Source organism: Pleuronectes platessa, chromosome 5 (assembly GCF_947347685.1).
Source record: "Pleuronectes platessa chromosome 5, fPlePla1.1, whole genome shotgun sequence".
Taxonomy (NCBI): domain Eukaryota; kingdom Metazoa; phylum Chordata; class Actinopteri; order Pleuronectiformes; family Pleuronectidae; genus Pleuronectes; species Pleuronectes platessa.
Window position 1 is genome coordinate 17,053,170 of NC_070630.1, and position 25,077 is coordinate 17,078,246.

General features: G+C 40.4%; 1 protein-coding gene across 1 annotated transcript in view; it reads left to right on the forward strand.

Moving 5' to 3' along the window:
* Window positions 1-22,501, forward strand: part of LOC128440342 (cytoplasmic dynein 2 heavy chain 1) — a 104,036-nt gene extending 81,535 nt beyond the window's left edge. Inside the window, exons 86-96 of the mRNA XM_053423031.1 lie at window positions 1,929-2,004; window positions 2,319-2,545; window positions 3,389-3,493; window positions 8,551-8,667; window positions 11,278-11,385; window positions 12,009-12,110; window positions 16,940-17,029; window positions 19,431-19,540; window positions 19,645-19,726; window positions 21,265-21,381; window positions 21,855-22,501. Of these exons, the coding sequence (XP_053279006.1) occupies window positions 1,929-2,004; window positions 2,319-2,545; window positions 3,389-3,493; window positions 8,551-8,667; window positions 11,278-11,385; window positions 12,009-12,110; window positions 16,940-17,029; window positions 19,431-19,540; window positions 19,645-19,726; window positions 21,265-21,381; window positions 21,855-22,022 (1,302 nt within the window). The 3' untranslated portion in view covers window positions 22,023-22,501. The remainder of the gene's footprint in view (window positions 1-1,928; window positions 2,005-2,318; window positions 2,546-3,388; window positions 3,494-8,550; window positions 8,668-11,277; window positions 11,386-12,008; window positions 12,111-16,939; window positions 17,030-19,430; window positions 19,541-19,644; window positions 19,727-21,264; window positions 21,382-21,854) is intronic.
* Window positions 22,502-25,077: the final 2,576 nt, after the last annotated feature.

Here is a 25,077-nt window from a genome sequence, read left to right on the forward strand (position 1 = left end):
TTGTTTATCAGTGCTGTTTTGCTTGCCATTGAGCATCATTAGACAGAGATATGGACACATTTTCACACAGGCGATAGAAGATGTGGTTGCACCTGTAATTGCTTGCTTCTTGCTGCAGTTTGCTGTGTCATGTTTCCTCTTGTCAACTTTAACAGCTCCTTTTACAAGCATGCCAGTGTGTGGCAGAGTGTTATGCTGCACTGGGACTCATTTGTCTGTGTGTGTCTGTGTGTGTGTGTGTGTATGTGTGCGTGTACAGCAGTGATGCCACGGAGCGGTCAAATTGTCTAATCGAGTAGTAAGAAATGTTTGCAGTTACAGCAGGACGGTTTTTTTGGGGGGAGTTGCTAACCAACAAACAATCAGAACCCTCCCAGTAAACCAGAGAACCCAAGGGAGAACTGTAGCATAGAACATGTATTTCTAATTAAATGCACTCTAGTTTCTTCTCTCGCTGTCTCGCCTATATCCTCAGGCTCTCTCCCAATGCTCTCCCTTAATCATTGCCCCCATTGCAGATTTGTTTTGAGAAAAAACTTATAGAATTGATGTAGACCCACATAACATACAGCATTTATGTGTCTTGTAAATCGCACAGGGGTCTGTTATCCCGTTTTTCCTTCTATATATTACCTCTGCTTCTTTCTCTGTCTCCTAATTTTCATTCTACCAGTATCTCTCCCGACCACCATTGCCCTGTCTCTCTCTTTCTCTTTCTTTCTCTTAATCACTGAATGTCTGGTAAGTGTTGTCATTTGCGATTGTAATGTGGTGTCTGTTCCAAAAACATGATCTTCTCATTACTGAAACAGTCACAGCTCCTTTCATCCACCATTACTCACTCCTTTCCTCGCTTGATCCACTGTCCTCCATCCAATTTCTACTTTAGTCTCTCCGTGTTCTCATACTTTTTGTATGCCTGTGTAAAACAAACTTAATTTAAAGGTTCAGACCTGGTATTACTGTTACATTCATCCTGAGTGATCTAATCACAAGTGGTCAGTGCTATGTACAGGCACAAACACAAGGATACGTTTGAATTTCAGTGCTGACTAGATGCATTAAAGATAAAGACAGTGAATGGTAATCTAATGGTAATTAGTTGTTAATATGCAGTAGTCCTCAGTAGTTTTCCCCTTAAACAATTTATGCATAATTATTTTGGGACTTTATAAAAAATGATTGGTTGCACTAGGTTTCTGAAAGGTGTCATTATTTTTCTTGAACTGTTACATTTGAGATCAAGTAAATATGTGTGAATGTACTATTGCTGATGGATATTTATCCTGGAAACGAGAGCCACTGCATTTCATCAGTTTGAATGATAAGCCAAATAACAACACATTCTAGACTTAACAGTATACAGGTACCTTTACTTTCCCAGGTCTGTGTACTCCAAGATAAACTGTTTTCAGACATGCACTGAATACTGGATATTCACCTATAATAATACAAGAGGATTTTGCCCAGAGAACTCACAGTGAGCAAGTAGGCGCATTGACATTCCTGACATGTGAGGAATGCAACACTGAATAAAACAATACAGATGTATGGTGATAAGGGATTCACATGTCAATGTGCTCGGAACAAAAACTAGTGACTTCATAAGCGCGTCCGACCCAGAGGACCTTGGGCTGCATTGTTCATATGTGAAAGACACAGTTTGGAAATGGACCCAATGGTCTGGATGTTTTCTGGACTGCAGGCCTGACAACAGCTTAAGAAAAAAATTGCGAACATGGTTTAAGGCTCATTTAAGGCTTCACTTATACTGTTGTTATAAGGATGACAAGTTGAACAAAAAATGTTTGACTCTGAATGCCATCTGTTACTCTGTGGTTTTCAAACTCTAAAGTTAACAGTCATGCAAGCAGTGACATGATTGTATAGTAATTGTATTTATTTGCCCTCCTCTCTGCTTTTGCCAGGGTTGGACTAAGTTCTATGAGTTTTCCATGTCAGACCTCCGCGCTGGATTTGAGATCATTGACAGTCTTTTTGAAGGTAAGAGAGCTGGTAACTGATCCCAATGCAGTGGACAGTACTGCTCAATTGTTCATCTCAACACAACTCACATGGTAATGAAAAGTGGAATCTGTGGAGTTGTCAATCATTTACCTCTTATATGAACTCCTCCCGTGATAGAGCATGACCTGAAAAAGTCAGCATTTGCATTTCAATGCCTGTTGTATATATGTGCCCACGTACCCTCTGTTCTGTTCCTTTCTGAGGATGCATGTGTGCATGTTAGCACAGTTCTGTCATTACACATGATTATAGCTTTCTACGTGTACCTGTGTTGTCTTGGTACTTCCAAGGTGGTAAATCTTTCCAGTGGGAGTTTGTCCACGGCCTGCTGGAGAGTGCCATCTACGGCGGACGCATCGACAACCCCTCTGACCTCCGCATCCTACGTTCTTACCTGGAGCAGTTCTTCTCAGCACGCCTCCTCTCACCCTCCTCCTCAGCTGCTCAGAGGAAGAGCAGCGGAGGAACGCGTTTCCTTCCACCTCAGATCAGCCTCCCAGCTTCTTGCAGCATATTGGTAGGTTGTCAGGATGACACAGTGGCGTAACACACAGTTGGAAAGCAACAAACCTTATTAAGCGTTGCAGGCAGATATGTCGTAGGGCTCCCAAACATGTTAGAGGAATTAATTCTAGATACAGAGGCAAACACAAACACTACTCTCTTGTTATACTGAATAGTTAAGGTGCAATGTCTTGCATGCACACCCTAATAGTCCCAAGTGCATTGGCCAAAAGGAAAATGGTAATCAATTAAAGCTCCCCACCGACTGGATTTAGTGTTTGTGTTCTGCATTGTATCGAAATTGCATTAGCCTGTCTTGTGATAGATTCATTTTAAGTGAGTTTATAAAGTATCCACTACAAATAAATGTGATTTCTTTCCCGCGATTTGTGTCACTTTTGTATTGTTGTGCATATTGTTTATATTCTGTGAATGTAGCCTAATATAGACTTAAGTAATATGTGGGCATATATACCTACAACAGTTTATCAGATGCCTGGTCATTGGAGTCCTATTAAGAGTATGTTAGCATACTGTACAGCCACTGAGAGATCGTTTTTTAAATAAGTCTAAATGAAAATCTATATTTTGGAAATGTAGTCTTTGGTTGTGCCAAGGGAATGTTTTTGACAAAATAAGGATCTAACAACACAACTAATTAAAGATGATACCAAACTACCTGCAGGTCTGTAGCATATTATGCATTGGAATTTAAAACTTTTGTAAAGTTGTCTATTGTCTGAGAACCATGACATCATATTTACATCTCTAACCCTATCTCTTACTCTTCGTATCTATGTTACTAAACCTAAACATCTCTGTGTGTGAACCTGCATGTGTCTGCGTGTCTTCTCAGGACTACCGCAGCATGATAGAGCATCTCCCAGAGGACGACAGGCCTGCATTCTTTGGTCTGCCTGCCAACATAGAGAGATCTTCCCAAAGAATCATCAGCTCCCAGGTGCAACTGCACACGCACACACACACCTGCACAAATCATTGTTGATTCACTCAGCTCGCATACACACACATATACACACACATAGTGACAACGGACACATCTGTAAAGTCCGACTGGTTAAAATCAACATCATTTGACCTTTTCAAACAGTGCAAACAGAGCAGGGAAGTGAGATTTGGTCACAAGAGTCACATTCAGGACGCATTTTGAAACCTGGTGTGATCAGATATTTCAGAACAGGTCAGAATAAGGCCTATTAAGTTAAACTGGCTCACCATGTGCATCAGCAAGTGAAGCTGCCCTCTACACCAGGGGTTTTCAACTGGTTTTGTCCAGGGAACCACCATTCTGACTAGAAAGTAATCTGCGGCCCACTGATGTGCCTACGCACGCGTGCCTACATGTATGTGTGTGAGTGCCTGCATGTGGATAGAAGGAAGTTTTAACATTTGGTTTTTCATGTTGGTTTTATTTAGAAACCTAAACAAATGTAGACATATCTACTTAACAATTCTAGAAAAATCTTGTTTGTAGTTGTACTGCATCTCAGAACCATATGTACATCAATATATAACGTTCATGACTTAAATGTATGGGCATGTAGCTGACATGTTGAGAGAACGTTAATGTAACGGTGATCAATAACAATCATGGTTTGTGCCAATTGTAGGGGCGTGCTTAGGCCCGATTTAAGCTTGTCCTTTCATTCTGTTGGGAGAACTGCTACTCGATAGACATAAGTGTTATAACTCTCCTAAGAAATTGTTTCTCAACCAGCAAACGTGGTAAAGTTGACTGTTATTGCAATTAATTGTTTTGGCTATTATGCCAATACATTTTTCTCATTACAAAGTATTTGTTTTTTCGCTCTTTTGTTTTAATTAATATTTTCATAAATAATGCTGCCCTTTTTGGCCTTCTTTTTGGGAAAATAAAAATTCCCATCACACAAACTACATCTCCAACACCTCCTGAGAGTTTTTCTACCCAGGTCAACCGCTCTTCTACATCTACCTTTAACATGCATGCACAGGGTAAAACTACTGGCAGTTTCTAGCCCCAAGCCGGTTTCAAGGTTCCCCTCATCACCTTTATATTATTTTAGACATATTTTTCTTATTTTAGTAATTTTTCACGATATTCAAGAGTAATCGGGAAATTTGTTGAAATTTAAAAGTTAATTTCGCGGACCCCCTGCAATGCCGTCGCAGACCACCAGGGGGCCGCGGACCCCTGTTTGAAAACCCCTGCTCTACACACACTGGTGTTTTCCAATTTATAAAGCTTTAAACAGAGCTCCACTAAATGAGTCAGGTCAAAGCAGTTCCTACCAAAACTGAAGTCTCTGTCTTTACGCCATTCTCTGTCAATTTTACTCCTAAATACTCAAATTAAAGAAGTGATTATTCTACCAGATCGCAGTATAACCTGTTGTTACACTGTATGACATTATCTTTGTGTGTCTGTGTGTTTGTGTTGGACTGTGTGACTTTGTGTGTGTCCTGTAAACAAACCCACATAGCCACAGTCACGTTGCCGGCAGTCCCCTCCATTATGGAGACCTGAAAGCAGTTTATTTTAGGGTCAGGACTTCAATTTAAGGTTAAAGCCTTATACCAGGCAGACATCCGTTTCAATTTACTTCACTACGAACTAAAATTCACCTTGCAGAGACGTGAAGGCAGGTTCAGATGGGTAATCCATCACAGTGGAGATCATGTCAGCTTTTATCGTTGTCAAGGTTATATTATTATGGTCAATATGTGGCGTTGCGTCAATCGATTTTTAAAATGTGTAGACTGCAGCAATAATATATCCAACAGTACAGTGCAATATTCAACAGTCTGCCAAAATGGAAAAGATGATATGTTTAGAGAGTGTTTGGTCAAGAGGTTGTGGTTAGATGTGTAGGTTAGAATGGATTTTTAAACATGGATTTGTTTAAATGGAGCACGTGTAACCTCTAGGATTTATACCCAGATCAGCAACGGCATGAAAACCAGTAGCCTGTTTTAATATAGCTGAATAGTATATATTCAAATGAGTGTCATATAAAATGAATTAGAGAATTTCTAAATGTCACTTTTACATATTACGTTTCAATCCGAACAAAGAATCTGGGCTATGCACAAGAAATTTGAGGGGCCGTGGATAAGAGGCAAGGAAACTAAGCAACGTAGGATCAATGCTCTGTGTGTGCATGTGTGTGTGTGTGTGTGTGTTTATTTGTGTGTGTGTGTGTCCGCCCGCCCGCCTGCACATGTGTACGAATTTGTGTTGATGGCCACAGGAGATTCTGATGAAACTCAACGCAACAGTCTCACACATGTCAAATGTGTTCAGTCCATGCCATAATTGTATGTGTGTGGGGGGGGGGGGGGGGTTGCAACAAAAGAAAAGGATCTAAGGTATAAAAACAATATGGAAGAGGAACAGGATGAAAAGTAAAAAGCGGCTGACTGCTCTGCTCAGTTATTGCAACCGACCTCTTGTTTGTCTCTAGCATGATTCACACTCAATGTAACATAGAGTATTTACTGAATAACAAGAGAGAAATCACTGCTTTCATAACAGAGCTGCTCATGGAACAAAAAATATGGTGGTCGTTTTTGTGTCTTCCTGTGTAATTATCATCAGCAACCATACAAAACATTACAGCTTGTGTGTGTAGTCCCTGTGTGGGTGTTAATGCATTTAGGTCCATTCATATTGTCTGTGTGGTCGACTGATCACAGGAACCCCCAACCTAGTGTCATCCACACAGCTCCCACAAGTGTCTCTCCTCCTATCTCCCCCATATGTCATTGTCTCTTTCTCCCCCAGAATGTAATTTGTCATTCACTTTCATGCTTTTTTTTTCTCTGTCACCCCCCATTTCCCCCTTCATGGCCTTCTCTCTCCCAAAAGGCTGTTTGTGGGTTGGGCACTTAACCACCGTGGGATAATCACTGGGTTTGATCAAAACAAATGATGAGTTTATTGATAGGTCAGAATGGTCTGAAATATAAAGAGAGGATTCTCTTGCACTTACAGACTCACCAGTTGTGCCTTTATTCAGGGGCGGCATCCTACAGAGGCTGCAATTGAAGAATGATGGTATCACAGTTGCACGACTAGACTATCTCCTCTAAATGTGGCCAACAAATGTGTTGCTCCAACTGGTGAAACACAGGCTCCAACAGTAGGATCTCTCTCTCTCTCTCCGATGACGGGATTGATTGCGCTTCTTTGACGAACCGAGGAAATGGCGCTGGCAAGTGACGAGACATCCAATTCTTAAGTTTTAGACCTAAGCAACCGAATACCTAATGGTGCACGTTTTAAAAAAGGGGCATTCAAACTTTCGCCATGTCAGAAGAGCACTTGTGACAGCACTAAGGGCGGGACAAGTGTAGGTCATGTGATCACAGAAATCCTCTGTAGACCAGCCCATCTCATTTTGGCCCAGCCCTCGTGTTCTTAGGGGCCGCATAGAAGGAGGCCCCCCCTGGGACACAGCTGATGGGATGATGATGAGATTGTGATTAGAGATGGGTGACATGAGCATGCAGTAGAAAAGTAGAAAACTCAAAAGTGGAAATCTATCATTTGCATTTTGTCATAAGGTAAGTAAATAAGAAAACCATAACCATAAAGTGTATTTTGAATAAATCTCTCATCGTGCTTATATTTAGTCCATATATTTAGGTATAGTAGCATCAATATCTGCGTTTTTAACAAGAAAAATTCTGCTCACTAGCGCCCATTACCTAATGTGGTAGTGGAGGCGGCCCACATAGCCTCCTGCAGCAGTTGCCGGTTCAGTTCCTGCCTTGCCCTTTGCTGAGAAATCTTCCTCGTTTTCTCTCCCTATTTCATGCTTATCTTATATCCATAATGGCAAAATGTCATCAAAATATCTTTAAAACTCTGCTCTTTATTTGTTTTTATTGAATATCTTCTTGACTAAGACCATGAGAAATATTCCTCTCACTAAAAACTCTGATCCACGATCCTGGATTACTCGGAGTTAAAGTGAAAGCCTCATTTGACTGCACCCAGTGAGATTAAATGGACCTCCTTGCACAGCGACATTGCCTTCGAACATTTCACTTTCCAGTCGGTTATGACAGTAAATGCAGCCACTGCCTGGTCGTCACTGGTTGAGATAAGAATAAATCTTAATATCTTTAAATACATTTGAACCCCAATGTGTTTCAAATCACCATCTCAGCTGCTCCCATTTATTCATCAGGATGAGGATCTAGATTAGCTATCTGTTTTTATCCTTCCCTCCCCCTTTCTTTCTTCCTCTCTGTCCCTCCCTCTCTCTCTCTCTCTTCCATAAAAACTTGCATACATTTACTTGAACACACACACACACACACACACACTCTTTCCCTCCTGAGCAGAGAAGATAAAGCAGGTGTTAGTAAAGAGTTCTCCTGGACCAAATGAAAGCCATTTATCAGACACTTTGCCTCCCGCGCAACACACACACACACACACACACACACACACACACACACACACACACACACACAACACACACAGAGTCACACGCAAACTGCACAAACGCACACACTCACTGTGTCTGGATAAAGCTAAGCATGTTTGATAAGGTGTGTAAGGTGCTGATAGGAGATGTGTTTGGTTTCTGGACCTTTGTACACTAATATTTCCAGACCTGAAAAAGTGAGAGAGTGTAGCCAGCAGAAATGTAGATATTTGTTAACAGAGTTTCAAGAGATAATAGTTATTTTTATCATAACTTTTTCTTGTGTTTGCGTAAAATTTGTAGATTTAGCTACAATTTGTAAAAGTGCTTATTTATTCCATTTTATAATTCTTTACAGAAGACATAAGCTTTCACGCAAGTGTGATGTTGCAAATATATATTTTTATGATCATCCCTTTCTAAATTATATGAAGGAAGTTGTCAACAATATGGAAATTTAGATTTATTTTGGGGCTACTTTCTACAAGTATGCATTCAACAAACACATTTACTCTTTTTGTCTATAAAACTTTTATTTAGTTGGACGATTTCCTTGTGTTTATAACTGATTTTTTCACAGGTGATTTCCCAGCTGCGTGTCCTGAGCCGCCCAGTAGCAACTGGGTCCAAGTTTGACAGGGAGCTCTGGTCGAATGGACTTTCACCTGTCCTCAACTTGTGGAAGAAAATCAATCAGGTAAGTTAATAATTTTTTTTAACAATTTTTTGTTAACTCTTTCTCTCTCTAAGATGAAAGATCACAAACTGTTCTTACATTTATGTAAATTGTGCAGACCACTCTCCAAAGCTTTCTCTATCAATTTGAACTTCATTTCATCATGCTCTGTTATAAAGTTCACCTAGTGTCTCCTCCATGACTCTTGACCTCATGCCATGAAATTGGAATTGGAATCACAGGAATGCTTTGTTAAGATTCCTGGAGATCAAATCCATTAACTGATGCTGTCAACACCTCAAACTCTATCATGTCAGTCCTAAATGTGGGGGCTGGGCGATATGGCCACAATGATATCAAGATAAAAGGTTCATATCAGTTGATATCGATAATAAACCTGATAAATGTCACATTTATATTTCTGTTAGGTTTACAGGTTTTTCTGAGTGAAGGTGGAGGTTTTTTAACATTGACAAACATTTGATAAACAGCAAAATATTTCACAAATCTGAGGTACATCAATGATGCTAATGCATAAGCAATACATCGATTTATTTTGGCCTTTTGGTATATTGCTTTTAATTAGAATTATATTGTGATAACTAATGATATTGTTTAGTTGTCCCAGTATTCCTGCCTGACAGATTGATTAAACTGATTTAAAGATCTCTCTGTGTTAAGATTGCTGGAGATCACAAATTAATTTCTCATATTTGGTCATACAACTCACCCAACCTGCTGAGTGTTTATGCTTTTCCCTCCTCTTTACTTCTTTGTATTCTTTGATAGTTCCACAAGGGTCTTTATTTGTATGCAAAATCATGTTTTTACATTGGCCGTGCAGCAGCAACTAATCTAAATTAAAAGTTGTGAAAGCTAATTGGAAATTAGTAGAGTCTAATTGAGCACGGGGAGCGATAGTCACTGGCTTGCTCGGGCCACGTAGCTCTACCATGTGTGGTTGCCTGGAGACCAGCCCCTTTCAGAATCAAAAGGACATCTACCTCCACATTAAATAATTTAGCCACCATATTCCTGTTGCCTTACTCTGCCGCTCTTATATTCACTCTCATGCTGTAAATTACGAACCTTCTTGCTCTCCCTTCCCTCTCTCATGTGTGCCTATTCCTCTCTTTCTCTCTCCCCCTCTCCGACTTATATTCTCAGTCCCTCGCAGGCACAGTTTTATTTCCTATTTACTGAAAGGGGAATGATCGAATGATTAACGGTTGTCACTGAATCACCAGCTAGCTCTCCCATAGCTCACAATCCATGTCTGGCTGCTTTCAATTAACGGGCCCTTTGTTGTCAGTGAACTCCGTGTTGGACTGTCAATGGATATTTTTTGCCGCAATGTGGAGCTTGAGCTCTCGTGTTTGTGCATGTTCATCATGAGCCTTTGAAGGTAAATGTTCATGTCAGTGCAGATCTGTATGATTGTGTACCATAGACTGTATGTAGAGAGGGATGGCACGTCTCCATATCCTCCAGCTTTCAAGAAATGAAGGCAAAATATCTTTTAAAACAGAAGTTTGACCATACTCAGGTCAAAAATGTAACCCTGTTTTTCGAATCTTTATCGGGAAAGAAAAACACTTGAACAAACAACAGTGTGATAAAAACTAAAATGACAGAAACCATCCCTGATAAACAATTAGATTTTTACTTTTACTTTAGTTTGGTCCATGTCCCATCCACTAACATGAAGGAGGAGGGTCTATGACCTCTACTGCAGCCAGCCACCAGGTGGCAATCAAAATGCTTTTCTTTTACCTCTGGGGAGCAGTCATGCTGTCCATGCTGTCCATTTTTATATACAGTCTGTAATACTGTATACACCGTATGTATGTGTATATGACCTGCTGTATTTTTCTGGATGCATTTGTGTGCGTGTGTGTGTGTGTATAAACTGTGTATAGAGAAATTATTGTATTTATTTTGGTAAATCTGTATTCAGTCTGGATGGAAGCGAGACTCATGAGACAGCAGAAAGTGTTTATTTGGCTGTTTAGTCACATTTTTGAATAGAGACAACAGCAGAGCCGTAGACAAGCTGAATAACACCCCAGCAGCTTTTTTTCACGTCTTATTCATCTCTCACTTTCCATTGTCTCCACTCCTCTATCCAGACCCACCATTCCTCTCCCCCTTCTTCCTCCTTTGCCTCTTGCTGAGCATTTGTGTGGGAAAAACAAAATAGGGTGCCAGTACAGAGTGTGATATCTGCAACATAATACAACAAAATATCGACATTCGTGTTCCTCTGGTTTCATAAGCACTTGGTGTACCTACAGTAGCTATCTGTGGTAACTAATGTGAACAAATTGTCCTCTCTGTTTACTCTGGAGACAGAGAGAAACAGTTTCCTGTTTGGTTACATATTCTTGTTGTGAAAGGACCAAGTACAGTATTCATGTTTCTTGAGTCAAATAAATGTTCTCCCTTATTAAAATTCAGTGTCGGTCTTGTAAGATTATGTATTTTAACATAACAGTTTCATATCTCTCGCTGGCCCTCTCTGTCCATCATCATACAGTATCTACTCTGTCTATCCACTGTATGTTTCTATTCTATCTATTTGATCTTCTGTCATGGGGCTAATGTGCTCTGTGTCTCTTGTCCTTCTATCAGGGCTCTACACTGATCCATCAGAAGGTGGCTCTGCCTGCAGAGAGTCATGGGTCACCAGTCTTGTCGTTCATTGCTCTGGAGCAGTTCAATGCCATCCGCTTGGTCCAGGTTTGCTAAAAATAAATCTTCTTTAGATTTGTAGGATTGTATAATTTTGAATTATAAAAATGATATTATAAACAGTTAATTATTTGTGGGTTATGCTCACTAACCATCAGTGGCTGTCATCAAATATAATAGTGTGTACCTTGTAATATAAATGAGATAGATTTATAAAAATGGTAAGAGCGATGGAAAGTGTGCTTTGCTTCATGAAGATGCAGGAGATGAGTGTGAATCATAAAAGGCCAGATTATGTAAATCACCTTATTCTGTAATATGCTTTTGTATGAGCATATAACATAGTGTATGTGACTGTTATCATAGGAATCTCAAATGTACATTGTCATAATGAAAAAGGCCTAAACATTACTGTATTATAGTTTTGATATAGTGATTTACATACCATTGCATATGAGTGATTTTTCTTCTGGTTCAAGAATCTCTAAAAACGTTTTTTTTAATATTTAATAACAAAGATTACTAACTACATCTCATGCCACAATTACAGTATATCAGACATTTATTCATGGGAACGACAACTCAGCAATCCTATGATTAATGACTCTGCAGCTACACATCCCCTCAAACTTTGCCATAGAATATGAAATAATATGCAAGTGTTTTCACAGAGTATCCACAAATCCCTGGCTGCACTGAGCAAGGTCATCAGAGGGACGCAGCTGCTGACTCCTGAAGTCCAGAAACTGGCCACTGCCTTGCTCAATCAAGAGGTGAGAAGAGAGAGCCGCTGAAAATATAAACATGCTGCTTTGTGTCTGTAGTATATAAAGTGGGAAACATTTGATATCTTATATCAAATTGTGAAAATAAAGTTAAACAGGGAGATTGACTTTCAACCACTTATTCACTGCCTTACTGTGTCCGTCTGCAAAATCAATTATGTAACTTGATATTGACATTATATGCAAAATATCAACTCAACCAAGGCCAAAATTTCCTTCCTCAGAATCAGGACTATTCTGTGGATCAACAAAAATTTCACCCATAAATCCTGATCCGCATAAATATATCTGATTTGAAGAAAATTGATACACTTAGGAAAGTGGTAAAGATAACACTTTATCTGCTAATTAAACCCGATCTGAAGTGTACATTTATTGGATTACGCCCAGGCTCAGGCTCCACCCCTCAACCATGTTTGGTGTCAATACATTTTAGTAGTTTTTGAGTCCTCATGCTGTCAAATAAATAAACAAACAGACAGAAGAGGGTGAAAACATAACCTGCTTGACCTATGTAACAGATAAATGCAGTTCACCAAAATATAATCCACCATAATGATTTAAATTAAAGGAAATTATTCATGAGTGAAACTAAACAAAAACAGAAATAATTATGTTTTTACAAAATAACACCACAACCATACAGTCACTCTCATCAACTCTATACCCACCACATTAAATCAGAACCCACTGTCACAGTGAACCCAGTGGACTCACATCAACCAAAGGAGATACAAAAAATGTATGATTTCCATATTTCTGCGTTAAGTGTCCATCTGTTATGAGTTTCCACAAATGAGGAAACCTTGTAGTGCAGTTTGGCTGACCTAGGTAACAGCCCAGTATATAAAACAGATGAGCTCTTATTTCCTCTTTCCCCCATTGGATTCATCTGATGAAACACTTCCCATAACCCAACGTAGTGAGCACAGCTTCTCTCCTTAATGACCATGTCTATGATCCATTTTAAATTATTCCCTCTCTCTGTGTTGGGCTTAGTCAAAATACTGCATTTCAATGAGCTTGATAATCAAGCAAGTGTTTTTTTAAGTTCAGTACAACTTTAACTTTTTATAAATTAAGATGATTAATAATGGAACATAAACATTAGTTCAGGCTGAAAGTTAGCGTCTTCCAGATATTTAATATTTCTGCAAATCACAGTATTAATAATATATTAAATCATTGGTTGAAAACATCACGTAACCTTGGAAAAAGCTGCAACAGCTCTTATCTTTGATGATGCTCTGTACGTTTTGCCAAACCACCAAATCCTTAACACAAACTAAGTTAACTAGCAGCACAGTTTAAAAACGCATGTGCTTTGTGGCTCTGATAGAGGCCACTTTCTCCTCACTTAGGAAGAAGAGACCTCACAGGGACAAAGTGAAACGAAGCAACCAAAATTGTATTTGAATACTATTTTGGTAATGTAAATTTATCCTGACTCGGTTGTTAAAATTGTTCTTTCGTATTATATTTGTATGAGTTTATCAGTGCTATGCCAGGAGACTCTTTATTTTCCAACACTAATATGCATTAGAAAAGAGTAAAGCTCTCCTCTTGCCTAATGCTTCTGTGTGTCAGAATGCAACATTGCACATTTTACAACAATACCATTCTCCAGTATCCATCATAGTTGACATATTTTTGCAGCCACAATAAATATTTGAACTTTTTAAATACATAAATCATATAGGTATTCTAAGGAGGACATTTTACTCAAGACTCATCAGACTCTTATGTTTTAATTTTAAACAGGCAGTTCAAGACTAGTATATCTCACATGTTCCGAAACTGGAAATTGTTGAAGACAACAATCTGAAATAACATTCCAATCCTGTCCAGATTTCAAATCCTGAAAGGACAAACTAGAGCTCACTTTTCTAACCGAACAATAAATTAGGGGCTATCAGAGGGAAATCATGAAAAGAAGATTAGTTAACAAGAATGACCTAATTTACAGTCTTTATTTTTTTTTTCCAAAATTAAATACTTTTTTACGTTTAAAATCTATTGTATATTTGAATTGAGAAAAAGGGCATTACCTTTTTTTATTGGAGTATTCCCTCCAGTTCAATGTGAAAACTCACATTAAATGTTGTTAAAGTAAAATTGCATTATGATCATTTTGGTTTGGTGTGTGTGTGTCAGCCTGTTTCTGTGATGCAAGTAATATTTCAAAGTACATTGCACTGAATCATAATGCGACATTGTGATTTTCCTGGTACTTTGCATGAGGAAAGTTTATCTATCTGGAACACAGAATTTGAATGGATTCCCTCGGCTCTACCATTGAATCTCATACAGTCTGACATTTGTTCTCTAGACGAGGCTGTGTATTTAGAATTTGATTACATATAGACATCTGCTGACATATATGATATCACGTGATGTTGATTTAACTAAGCATTACTGATTAGCCTGGTTTCAATCAGAGAAGAGGAACAGAAAGAGCTGCTGATGTGATTTATAATGTACATTTGGAAAAATGAACCTCTTGGAGTTATAATATTGTAAAAGTGTGGCAGGCACTACTCTGGAGGGATCAGCTCCATTGCCCCTGTCCTCAACTGTGCAGTAAAAAATAATTAGATACTTGGAAACTACCCAAGCATCAGAGAGAGGTAAGCAGCGCCACATAACAGAAATATATATCAGCACAGCCTTTAGTCAGTGGAAAGATCATTAATATGAAGACATGGTGACCGATGCAGGGATGGCTCTTTGATCAAAGTTTGAGCATTCTCTGGCATCAGTGAACATTTTTGTGCCAATTGGATTAATTATATCACTAATTATATCTCATGCAAACTGAGGATCAGAAGTAAGAAGTGGTCAGAGGAGTCTTGTTATCACAAAACTTTAGTTTGCCAGCAAACCATATTTTGAACGAGTGTTCGCAGATGCTATATCTACTCTGAAGCCATAAAAGGTTTAGCTTCCATCAAATACAGCTGGAATTAGTAAAACATCATCAAATTAAATATTAGTTTGAAACATATATATTAATATTGTAATTGGTATATTTTCAATGGGTCCTCTGTCACTATTTTCTGAGTCATTGTTTTTGGGTCGCAACCATCCATCCCATTCTTGTGAATAAGATATCTTAAGAGAATTCTTCATATTTTGTACAAATGTTCTCTTGAACTAAAGTGATTAGAATTTGGTGTTGAGAGGTCAAACACCTTGGTCACGGTGACCTCATAAAACACATTTTTGTCTCAACTCTGTCTTTAGGGAATAGCTTCAAATCTTGGATTCAAAGATTAGCTGATTAAGTTTCAGTGGTTCAAGATCAAAGATCATGGTGAACTCATATGAGTCTGGGAAGAAAAATGTGTAGACTGAAACTGCACTGGTTGTCAGAGGCAAACAACTGCAGGGCGGTAATTATAGAGATTTCTGTCATTATTAACTTGTCTAACCTATCATGAGTAGACATTGGTATTTCAACCATAGACATTTCAGCAACACAATATAACCCTTCATGGTTATCTCCTCACACACTAAAGTGTTACACACACACAGACACACAGCTGGAGACTGACTGAATGGTTGACTCACAGCTGAGAGACATATCAATTCCCTATTAGTTTCATTATGACTTAAATCTTGAATATCACATCAAAATTCCCAATCTTTGGTCTCCCACTGCGTGTGTGTGTGTGTGTGTGTGTGTGCCGGTGTGTGTGCGTGTGTGTGTCTAAAAGTGTGTGAAAGGCAACTCTTAGATCAGTGTTTAACCGAGAAAGCAACACAGACCAACTTTCTCCGAGTTTGTCTCCTCGGGGTTGTGTTCTTTTGCCACCTACACACACAAATTGCATTTGTCACTTATGTCTGAGCGAGACCACAGTGTTTGGTCTCCTAGGTTACGACACAGTACTGTGTTTAAATGTATTTATGGAATGAGTTCCCAGGCTCCAGCGTTGTGCTTGTTATCTGTTTGTGTGTTCGAGGGGACAGGAAACCAGGGTGGAGAAGGGGATGACATGCACCATTGGTACGGGTCAAGTTGAGGTCACATGTTATTCACATTCCACACTTCACTATCAGGGCATCACTAAATTACCTCTACCAAGGATGATATGTTCTCATCAGCCTTTGATGGTTTGTTAGTTGGCAAGATTACACAAAACTCACTGAACCAATCTGCATGGAAGTTTGTGGGGGAGTGGAACATGACCCAAGGAAGAACTGATTCAATTTAAGAGTAGATCTAAAGATTTTATTTTCACTTTCTCTGCAGAAGTTCCCAAAGAAATCATTAAATCTATCACTTGTGGGTATATGGGCAACTGCAGGTGAAACCATGAGGTCTGACTGTTTGCGTGGACAGTAAAAACTTTATGGACAATAGCAGGAGAGCCCGAGCGAGCCTGCTGCAAATAATACTTTAAATGGTTCTGCTCACAGCACGCAGGAAAAATTTGTGCATGGCGATAATTTATGAGAAAAACTGCTTGGATAGGGCGAGGTAGGGTTTTTACCTCGGTTGAACAATGCACCCTTCCAGTTTAGTGACTGTTTTAAAAAAAGAATTAACCAAGGCACAAATCAAGCAGCAGTAAAAATGTAGTAACTTTTTAAACAGCTGTTTCCCTTTAAAGTGGTTGTCCTGTTCACTGTGGCTCTCTGGGACAGATGCATGTTACCACACAGCAGCCCGACATCACTAACCGAATCTCAACAGCAGAGAAAACAGGGTTTACTTGCTTTCTTGCTGACACTTAATTTTTTGAGTTTGTAAATCTCCATAATGGCTCTCAGTATATATTTATTCCTGTTGTTTGTGCCTGTTTGTGTTTCAGTGTCCTTCAACATGGCAGAACAAATGGGAGGGACCAGAGGAGCCAATGCTATACCTCAGAGCTGTGGTAACACGGGCTGTCGCCATTCAGGTACATTCAGGCACTGACATTCACACAGGCCTGCTTTTATCAGGCATCTCCACACCAATAACATACTTACTGTGAAATATCTGTTCACTTGCAGCAACTACATTTCTGCATTTTTAGTGATTGTTACAAAACCCAGATGCCCTTGGGAAGAAGCTTTAAGAAAAGTTTTCTAATCAGCATTAGTATCCTGATTGAGGGATCCATTTCAATCCTTCATGCATTTATATCCTACTGAGAGCCTTGTCCACTACTAGTGATAAATATTACAGCGTTTTATAGTATAAAATTCTCTGAATAGGACCTTTAACCTCAGAGGTCTTAAAACATCCTGCATTTGCCACAGACTACAGATTTTGTATTACAGAATTAAATTGATTACTTCAAAGTTATGGCTCAGATTGAAATAGTTTAAGAGGGATTTAGGCAATGTGGTTACTAAAGCTGTGACCAAAAAATTCTAATGTTTATGAAAGCACTTCATAAATAAAATCATGAGGCTCTGGGAAGTACCAGCCTGTGGCTAGTGCCAGGAAACAAAGGTTCTGGCTGAAACGACTTTCTGTCTCCTCTCCACTGTGTCTGACTGCACGCCTTCCTCAATATGCTCTGGCAGATCACAACACACACACACACACACACACACACACACACACACACACACATTCAGAAATTATTTATTTATTAGTGAATTTGAGGCATTTCATTATTTGTGTGGGCGAGCCACGCTCTGTCTGCCTTCCTGCCTACACATCTGTTTGTGCGTATTTCTCCCGTCTGTCTTCACTCGCTCCTCTCTCTGTCTGCGGGCCTACCTGTCTACCTGCTCTCCATCTGTCCTCATGCGTGTCTCTGGAGGCTGCACTGTCCTTAACTGTCTGCTCAGGACTGAGTGATATCTCTGTTAGCAGTGTGTCTGTGTCCTGTAAGCTAATCAGTCTAATAAAGGCGGAGTCGGCCAGAGCTGCTGCTGTGTGGAGCTGCTGAAGAGAAAAAAGGAAAAGAAAACAGCTAACAGTGCAGCACTGCACCCAGACTTGCAGAACGACCTTGAAAACACTCAAATGCTCTCACACATACAGTAATGCAAGTAAACACTCTGCATACCTACACACACCATCCAAATAGCTTTCTCTGTGAATGATGGTGTGTGCACACTCACATCTGCCTACAACTCTGTGCCTCTGTGTGTGTGTGCGTTTGGGTTTTCATTTTATGCTTATTATTTCCTTGGTATAATGTTCAACCCAAGTGATGCATAAAGCCAGTGCCGACTGACACTGTACTAAAACTGACTGCATTTAAAGAGGCGATAGGATCAGTTGTTTTCTCACTCTGCCCTTATTTGTCAGCAATTTACCTCACCTGACCTCCAACTCCCTCCAGTTTCTATGGTGATTCAGACAAAACTACACATTCAAATAGTAACTGCAAAACAGGGCCCAGGAAAGAACCTGAATCTTAGGTAAATCCTCGCAGCTTAAATATGCCTCCATCTGTCTCAGTGTTGTCAGCTGCAAGTGTCATCAGGGCAGTGATATCAGTTGTGGTGCTCCAGAGAAAAAGAACAAAATACAAAATAATAGCAGATCTCTTAGTGAGTTATTTCACCTGAAGTCGTGAGCGTTTTTTATTGAACGTAACTCGTTTCTGCAGTGACACAGAGAGAGGCTGTGCACCTGTTCAAAGCAGATGATGCTGAATAAGGGAAAATGGATCAACACTAAGAGACATAGAGGGCTCCTGTCCAGAGTCATTCAGATTCACTTCTCATGTTTGTGTTCTTTGCTTCTGCACCAGTGATTGTATTTTTTGTTTGTTGTTTTTGAACAGGATATGTCCAGAATACTAATAGGAAATTTCTTCAAATGTAGCTAAATTGTTCGCTTGTACTTAAAGGTGAACTGATTAGAATTTAGTGTTAAAAGGTAAATGGCCCTCATGTTCTTGTTACAAATCAGGAAAGCCCTTTTGTGTGTGGGTTCCAGTGTTATCAGCTTGTTGCTGCGGTGATCAAAGGACGAGAGGAAATTATACACTTGTTACACATTTTATTGGCTTTAAGTTTTGCATGCAGAATTCAGAACTCTTTTTTTTAATTTCTCAAGTACACACTGACTCCGATATCAGCACTGACATATCACATCCTCTACGTAACTTTAAAGAGTTTAATACAGCACAAACATCAACTGTGTGTATTTTCTGTAACCAAACAGAGTCGACTCTATTTGTGTCAGATGAGGATAATTGTGTTTATTCTCATTATCTTTAACAGACCCTCTAAATGTTCCACCTAACTCCTGCCTAAAAATGACTTATTCCCAATTTCTATGTTTTCTTTGAGTGCTTATTTTCTTTTGGTACAATACTTTGTGTGTCTGTCTGTGTACGTTTGTCCGCACAGAGTTGGGTGGAGCGTGCAGGTCGACAAGCTCTTCTTTCAGACACCCTGGACCTGTCTGAGCTCTTCCACCCTGATACCTTCCTCAATGCCCTGAGACAGGAAACAGCCAGGTAACACTGAAACTGCAGGCGTTACTCTGCATGTGAGTCTGAACACACTTCAGAGACGTAAAGAGCATGAATGCTGAAGTTAACCACATCTTTTTGGTTTTTAGGTCCATGGGTTGTTCAATGGATAGTTTGGTGTTTGTCTCAACATGGAGGAGTCCCATTGCACAGGCCAAACTGCAAGTGAAGGTACAATTACCACCCAAGCCACAGATCATGTTTACAGACAGTTGAAGCATATTGACTGGAACTGAAGCCGTTTTCAGACATGACCTCTGAAGATCTTCAACCCGCGTTGCTTTTCTTTTCCATCCTGAGATATTTGATTTAAATTTTTTTGTGTTAGAAACTTAAATCACTCCCCTTATTCGCTCAAGGTGAATCCTGCGGGGGATCTCCTGCTGTGTTCTCACATCAGCTCCTCTGAAGTTTCTTTGGACCTTTTAACTCAGAAGCTAGCCAGAGAAAGTCTTCAGAAAGTCCGGAGGCTATAAGTCGGACATTTGCGTTCTCACACACTCCCGTCAGGAGGATCTCCGGAGTTCAGTGCATGTCTGAAAGCAGCTTGAGTGATAAATATAATGTAACTAGAATAGCACTCAGCAGACTGCATACCTCTGCCAAGGCCTAACAGTCCCCTCATGAAGCCACAGTTAAATCCAGATTTTTATTCCATCCACTCATAAATGTCTTTTAAAAATGCCTCATTTTTTTCATCAAAGTTCATGAGTAATGAGTTTTGAACAAATAAAAGAAAGTGTGGGGGGGATCATTGATCTGCACCAATATCCAGTGGGTTCCTCCTTGACCCACACTGCATCATTACACCAAATGTCATGGTTATCTGTCCAGTGGGTTTTGCATAATCCTGCTAACAAACAGAAAGATAAAGACCTTGACCCAGGTTATATAACACTGTTGGAATAGTATATGGATCCAGATGAGAAGGCTGACACTGAAAGAATGGAGAAGAGATTGAGAAAGAAAGAAAGAAAAGTTTTCAGCACATCCATTAGAGAGTCTGCTGCCTCTGACAGATGTAATCTCTGCTTCCTTGTTGCTTTTTGATCCATTTGACAGACAGAAATTCCTACAATTAAAGAAGTGGGAGCTCATACACACTGCACTAACCCACTCCCGCTCTTCATTTCTTTGCCTTTCGGGCTCTGATTTGAGGGTGATATAATTAATCGTCTGCAATTTAAATACTCCAAGGATATTGTTTCATTTTTAGTCGAGCCAATAAAACTGGGCACGACTTGACGTGAACTTTAAACATACAAATAGAGAGAGAGAGAGAGAGGCGAAGGGTGTGGGTGCTTAGAGAGAGGCTGCAGCTGCAGGGCGGGAAGGGAAACACTCAGACATCTGACACTGGAAGAGAAAGGAGATAATTGTTTAGAGGCGACAAGCTCTCTTCTATGAACACACACACACTCACACACACTCACACACACACACACAAACACAATGCAGCTTTTCCCGAATTTGCCTCTCGCTCCCTCTTTCGTCTTCTCTCCCTCAGATTATGGTGATTTAGTCGTCACTTGTTTTTATCTGTCTTGATGCCAGAGTTCCCTCTTTTTTTTTTTTTGTCTGGCCCACTGTGGAAAATCCCTGAGTCACTGGACTGGTTTCACTGGCGACAGCGAAGTGTGTCCGCCTGTCGCCCTCTCCTCCTCTCACCTAATCTCTCTCTCTCTCTCTCTCTCTCTTCTTGTTTTAAGGTTGGAGGTCTGCAGTTGGAGGGCTGTAGTTTTGATGGTGTCCGTCTTTGTGAGAATCAACACAATTCTCCCAGTGTGTCAGCGGTGCCGCCCTGCTACATGGCCTGGGTTCCACAGGTATGTAATTGTGTTTAAAACATCAGCACATCAGTCAGGTGGCAACTAACTATTACATTAGATAATAATTGTGCATACCTCTGCCAAGGCCCAACTGTCCCCATTTAAATCCACTAGATCCAGATCTAGTTTGCACCAAGTTACAGGGAGAAAAATGCACTCAGGCCTCAAATAATGTATCAATAACCAAAGGAGTTGCCCAGTAGTTTTCTGTAAATTGACAAATCAATTATTCGACTGATCATCTCTGCACTAGATTGTGTAACAGTGTATGAAATAATTATTGGTTATTCAAAACTGAGATTTCTGCACAACTGGATACACTGATACATTCCTCAGTTGTCTGTCAGCGGCAGATTGCTGAACCTAACTTATGGATCTTTGGCGATATCAAAAATTATCATTGTAATACTTTAATTACAGACCAACTGTGAATACATCTATTAATTTGTGTATTTAATGTTCAATCGTAGGCTTCTGCTGCTAACTCGTCTGCGTCAGAGGAGACTATCTGGCTGCCTCTGTACACCAGCTCAGAGAGGGTGAAGGTGGTCACGCACCTCTGCCTGCCCTGCGGACTGAACCCAGACCAGTGGATACAGACTGGGGCTGCGTTCTTTTTAAACCGCTTTCAGACATGAAGTCAGGAAAATTGGGTCCAGATATTTTGCCGGAGATTGCCTTTCACACACACAGCAGAAGATTGCTCAGGTCAAAGGCATTTACAACAACAGGAAAACATCGAGAAATGGGCTGAGCAGGAGGCCTGTAATGTAAAAACAATTCTTTGGAAATCAAGTTTTTTGACTTCAGCCCATCAACACCAGTGTCGGCCCTCACCACCAAAGACTTCCCAATGTCCTTGTCTTTCCAGGTCTGAACCTCCTCTTCACCCTGAGATATTTATATTATTTTTGTTTATTATTCTCTGTTTTGGCTCCATTACGTGGTTGAAATGTCATCATGCTCATTCTCACATTTTCTAGATCTAGACATTTTTCAAGGGGGCTGGAAGGAAAATGTTCTGGAGAATATAGGGATATAAAACTGTATATTTGTAACTGTTGATTTTACTAAGAGCTTAAGAGAAATGATGAAATAAATGTCATTATTGTTCTGATCTTCAGTTGTAGTTGTCAATAAGTGTGTGTGTGTGTGTGTGTGTGTGTGTGTGTGTGTGTGTGTGTGTGTGTGTGTGTGTGTGTGTGTGTGTGTGTGTGTGTGTGTGTGTGTGTGTGTGTGTGTGTGTGTGTGTGTGTGTGTGTGTGTGTGCGAATCCTCCACCTCATACCATCAGTAGTCACAGTTCACTCCACCCGCTCAGCCTCTCCCTCAGTTCTGCTGAAACGGGCTTCGAAGGCATGAAACGCCTCAGTGTCTGTTCCCAAAGCAAATGTGGGTTCCCTCTCTCATTCCAAAACACACACACACACACTTACATTCACAAGCACTCCGTTAGTCCCTAACCTCTGTGTGATTGGCTCTGAGTTGTGGTTGAGCGGAGTCAGTGAAGCTGTGATGGATGGCCATGGAGCTGCAGGGGAGGGAGCGAGGTGCGTAAAGTGTGTACGTGTGTGTCTTTGTGTATGACTCCAACCAGGAGCATCAAATTTGATTGATAGGTTAATTTAGTCTTTTTTTCTTTCTGCGTTTGTGTTTGTGCAGTTTTACAAATGTTTGTGAATGCGTGTGTATTCACTCTTCTGTGTCTGAATGTGTGTGTGTGAGTGTGTGTGAGTGTGTGTGAGTGTGTGGCGAGACAGAGAAAGGGGTTGAATTGAGGGAGGAGCGGGTATTGTGTGTGCATCGCAGTGTGACAAAATGCGAGTGAAATGGAACAGCGGGTTTAAGAATGAGAGAGGATTGGATTTCGGCAGAACACGGCCCTCTGGGTCAGAGAGGGAAAGAGAGACGGAGGAATGAAGGAGGAGAGAAAGAGAGAGGAGCAGAGAAAAGGCTATATGAGGGGGTTTGAAAAAAGAAAAAAGTGCAGAAACAGGAAAGTGAGGAGAGCTCGGTGATGAGGAGAATGGGAGAGGGAGCAGGGGGTTAAAAGGAAAGAGATGGAGGGAGAGGGTTCGGACAAGTAGTGAGTGAGTCATGGAAAAAGGAACAGGAGGGCAGAGAGAAGGAGAGGGAGCAGAATGTTTGTCCAGGTGATATTTGACTGACCGTCAGTTTGTTCTTTACCTTCTCTGCAACCTTAAAGAGGCACATGTTTGTTAATCCGTAAACTATAATGACGTGAATGTACTTTGATGAAACACGTCAGTAAATGTTGATACTGACATGTCTTAAAATGAAAGATAACATGTTTGTGAACATCTTGAGTCCCACCTCCCTCAGGACCTGTCCTGTCCTGGGAATCTGTGAAACTGCTCTTAGTTTGAAATATCTTTCGACTCATCACTCGCAGGAGTTCACTGCATGGACTGAGTGTAGACATGGACGACACTGTGGCTCCTCAAAAGTGAAGCCAAAGCATGTTGATTGCCACCTGGTGGCCGGCTGCAGTACAGGTCATACATTGGGTCTCCTCTATGTTGATGGGTGGGACATAAATAAATCTAAAAAAAAAAAAAAAAAAGTTTGTCAATAAAAAAACAGTGTTCAAATGTAAATTTTTCTGTTAAGTTTGGTTTTAATATGTTATTTGATCAATCACTGATGGTCAAATACCACAGCTCTATTCCATGATTGTTACTGCTCCAAATAACCAAGATGGCAGCGTTTGTATACAGCATAATTTCTTTTCATTTCTGTAAAGTGCGAGGAAGTGCCAACACGTCATCCATCATTATATACATAATGCGTTCATGCCTTGGACTCTCTCGACAGCTGTATACGACTCATCATCTGACTCCTCGTGTGGCTCTGCAGTGGTCTGGTGTGGTCGCTCCCTCTGGAAACACAAACTACATTAGACAGCCGCAGCTCTGGGGCCGGAGCCACCAGCTCAGAGTGATCCGGCTCATGACCACCGCGGTCCTCCACCACACTGATGAGGGCTTCAGGGGTTTCTGAAGGGGGGCAAAGACCTGCACCTCCAAAGAGCCCTGGAGCAGAGGTGCTTTGCAGTTGTCTGTGTCGCTCTCCTGCAGCCCGTGGAGATCACTGAGCAGCTCTTACTCCACTCCAAGCCCCCCCCCTCCAACTCCCCTCTCAGCCCTCTTTTTTAATTATAGAGTAGCTTCGAGCTGGGGGTGCACTTACATTTTTAAATAAAATGAGATAACCAGAGAAAAAGCTGCACAGACACACACACACTGGACTTATTTGTTAAATGTCAGCTTTTTAAACAGCAGCAACATTAATAACTTTTTTGTATTTGACTTTTCTCAATGTTCAATGTAGTTTCCTCTTCCCTCTATCCCCAGTCCCTCGTTTGTTTCGTTACATCTTTTTTCCTCCGTCTATTTTTCTGTTACTCCTTGACTTCTCCTCCTCCAGGCAGAGGTGGGAAATTAAAATCAGCGTCACGACGAACACACAATGCTTCGCCGAGGGCTCGTTTCCAAGGCGATGCGTTGACAGATTTAGTTTTTTTTTTTATCACCTTCATGCCGTGCCGGGTTTGAAAGAATATGGATTGGATTTCTGGTCTCAAACCCACACAATATGAGTCACTTTCAGAGCATTGATTCAAATGCATTTACCTATAAACGACAAAACTCTCATCTACCTCATTAAAATCAT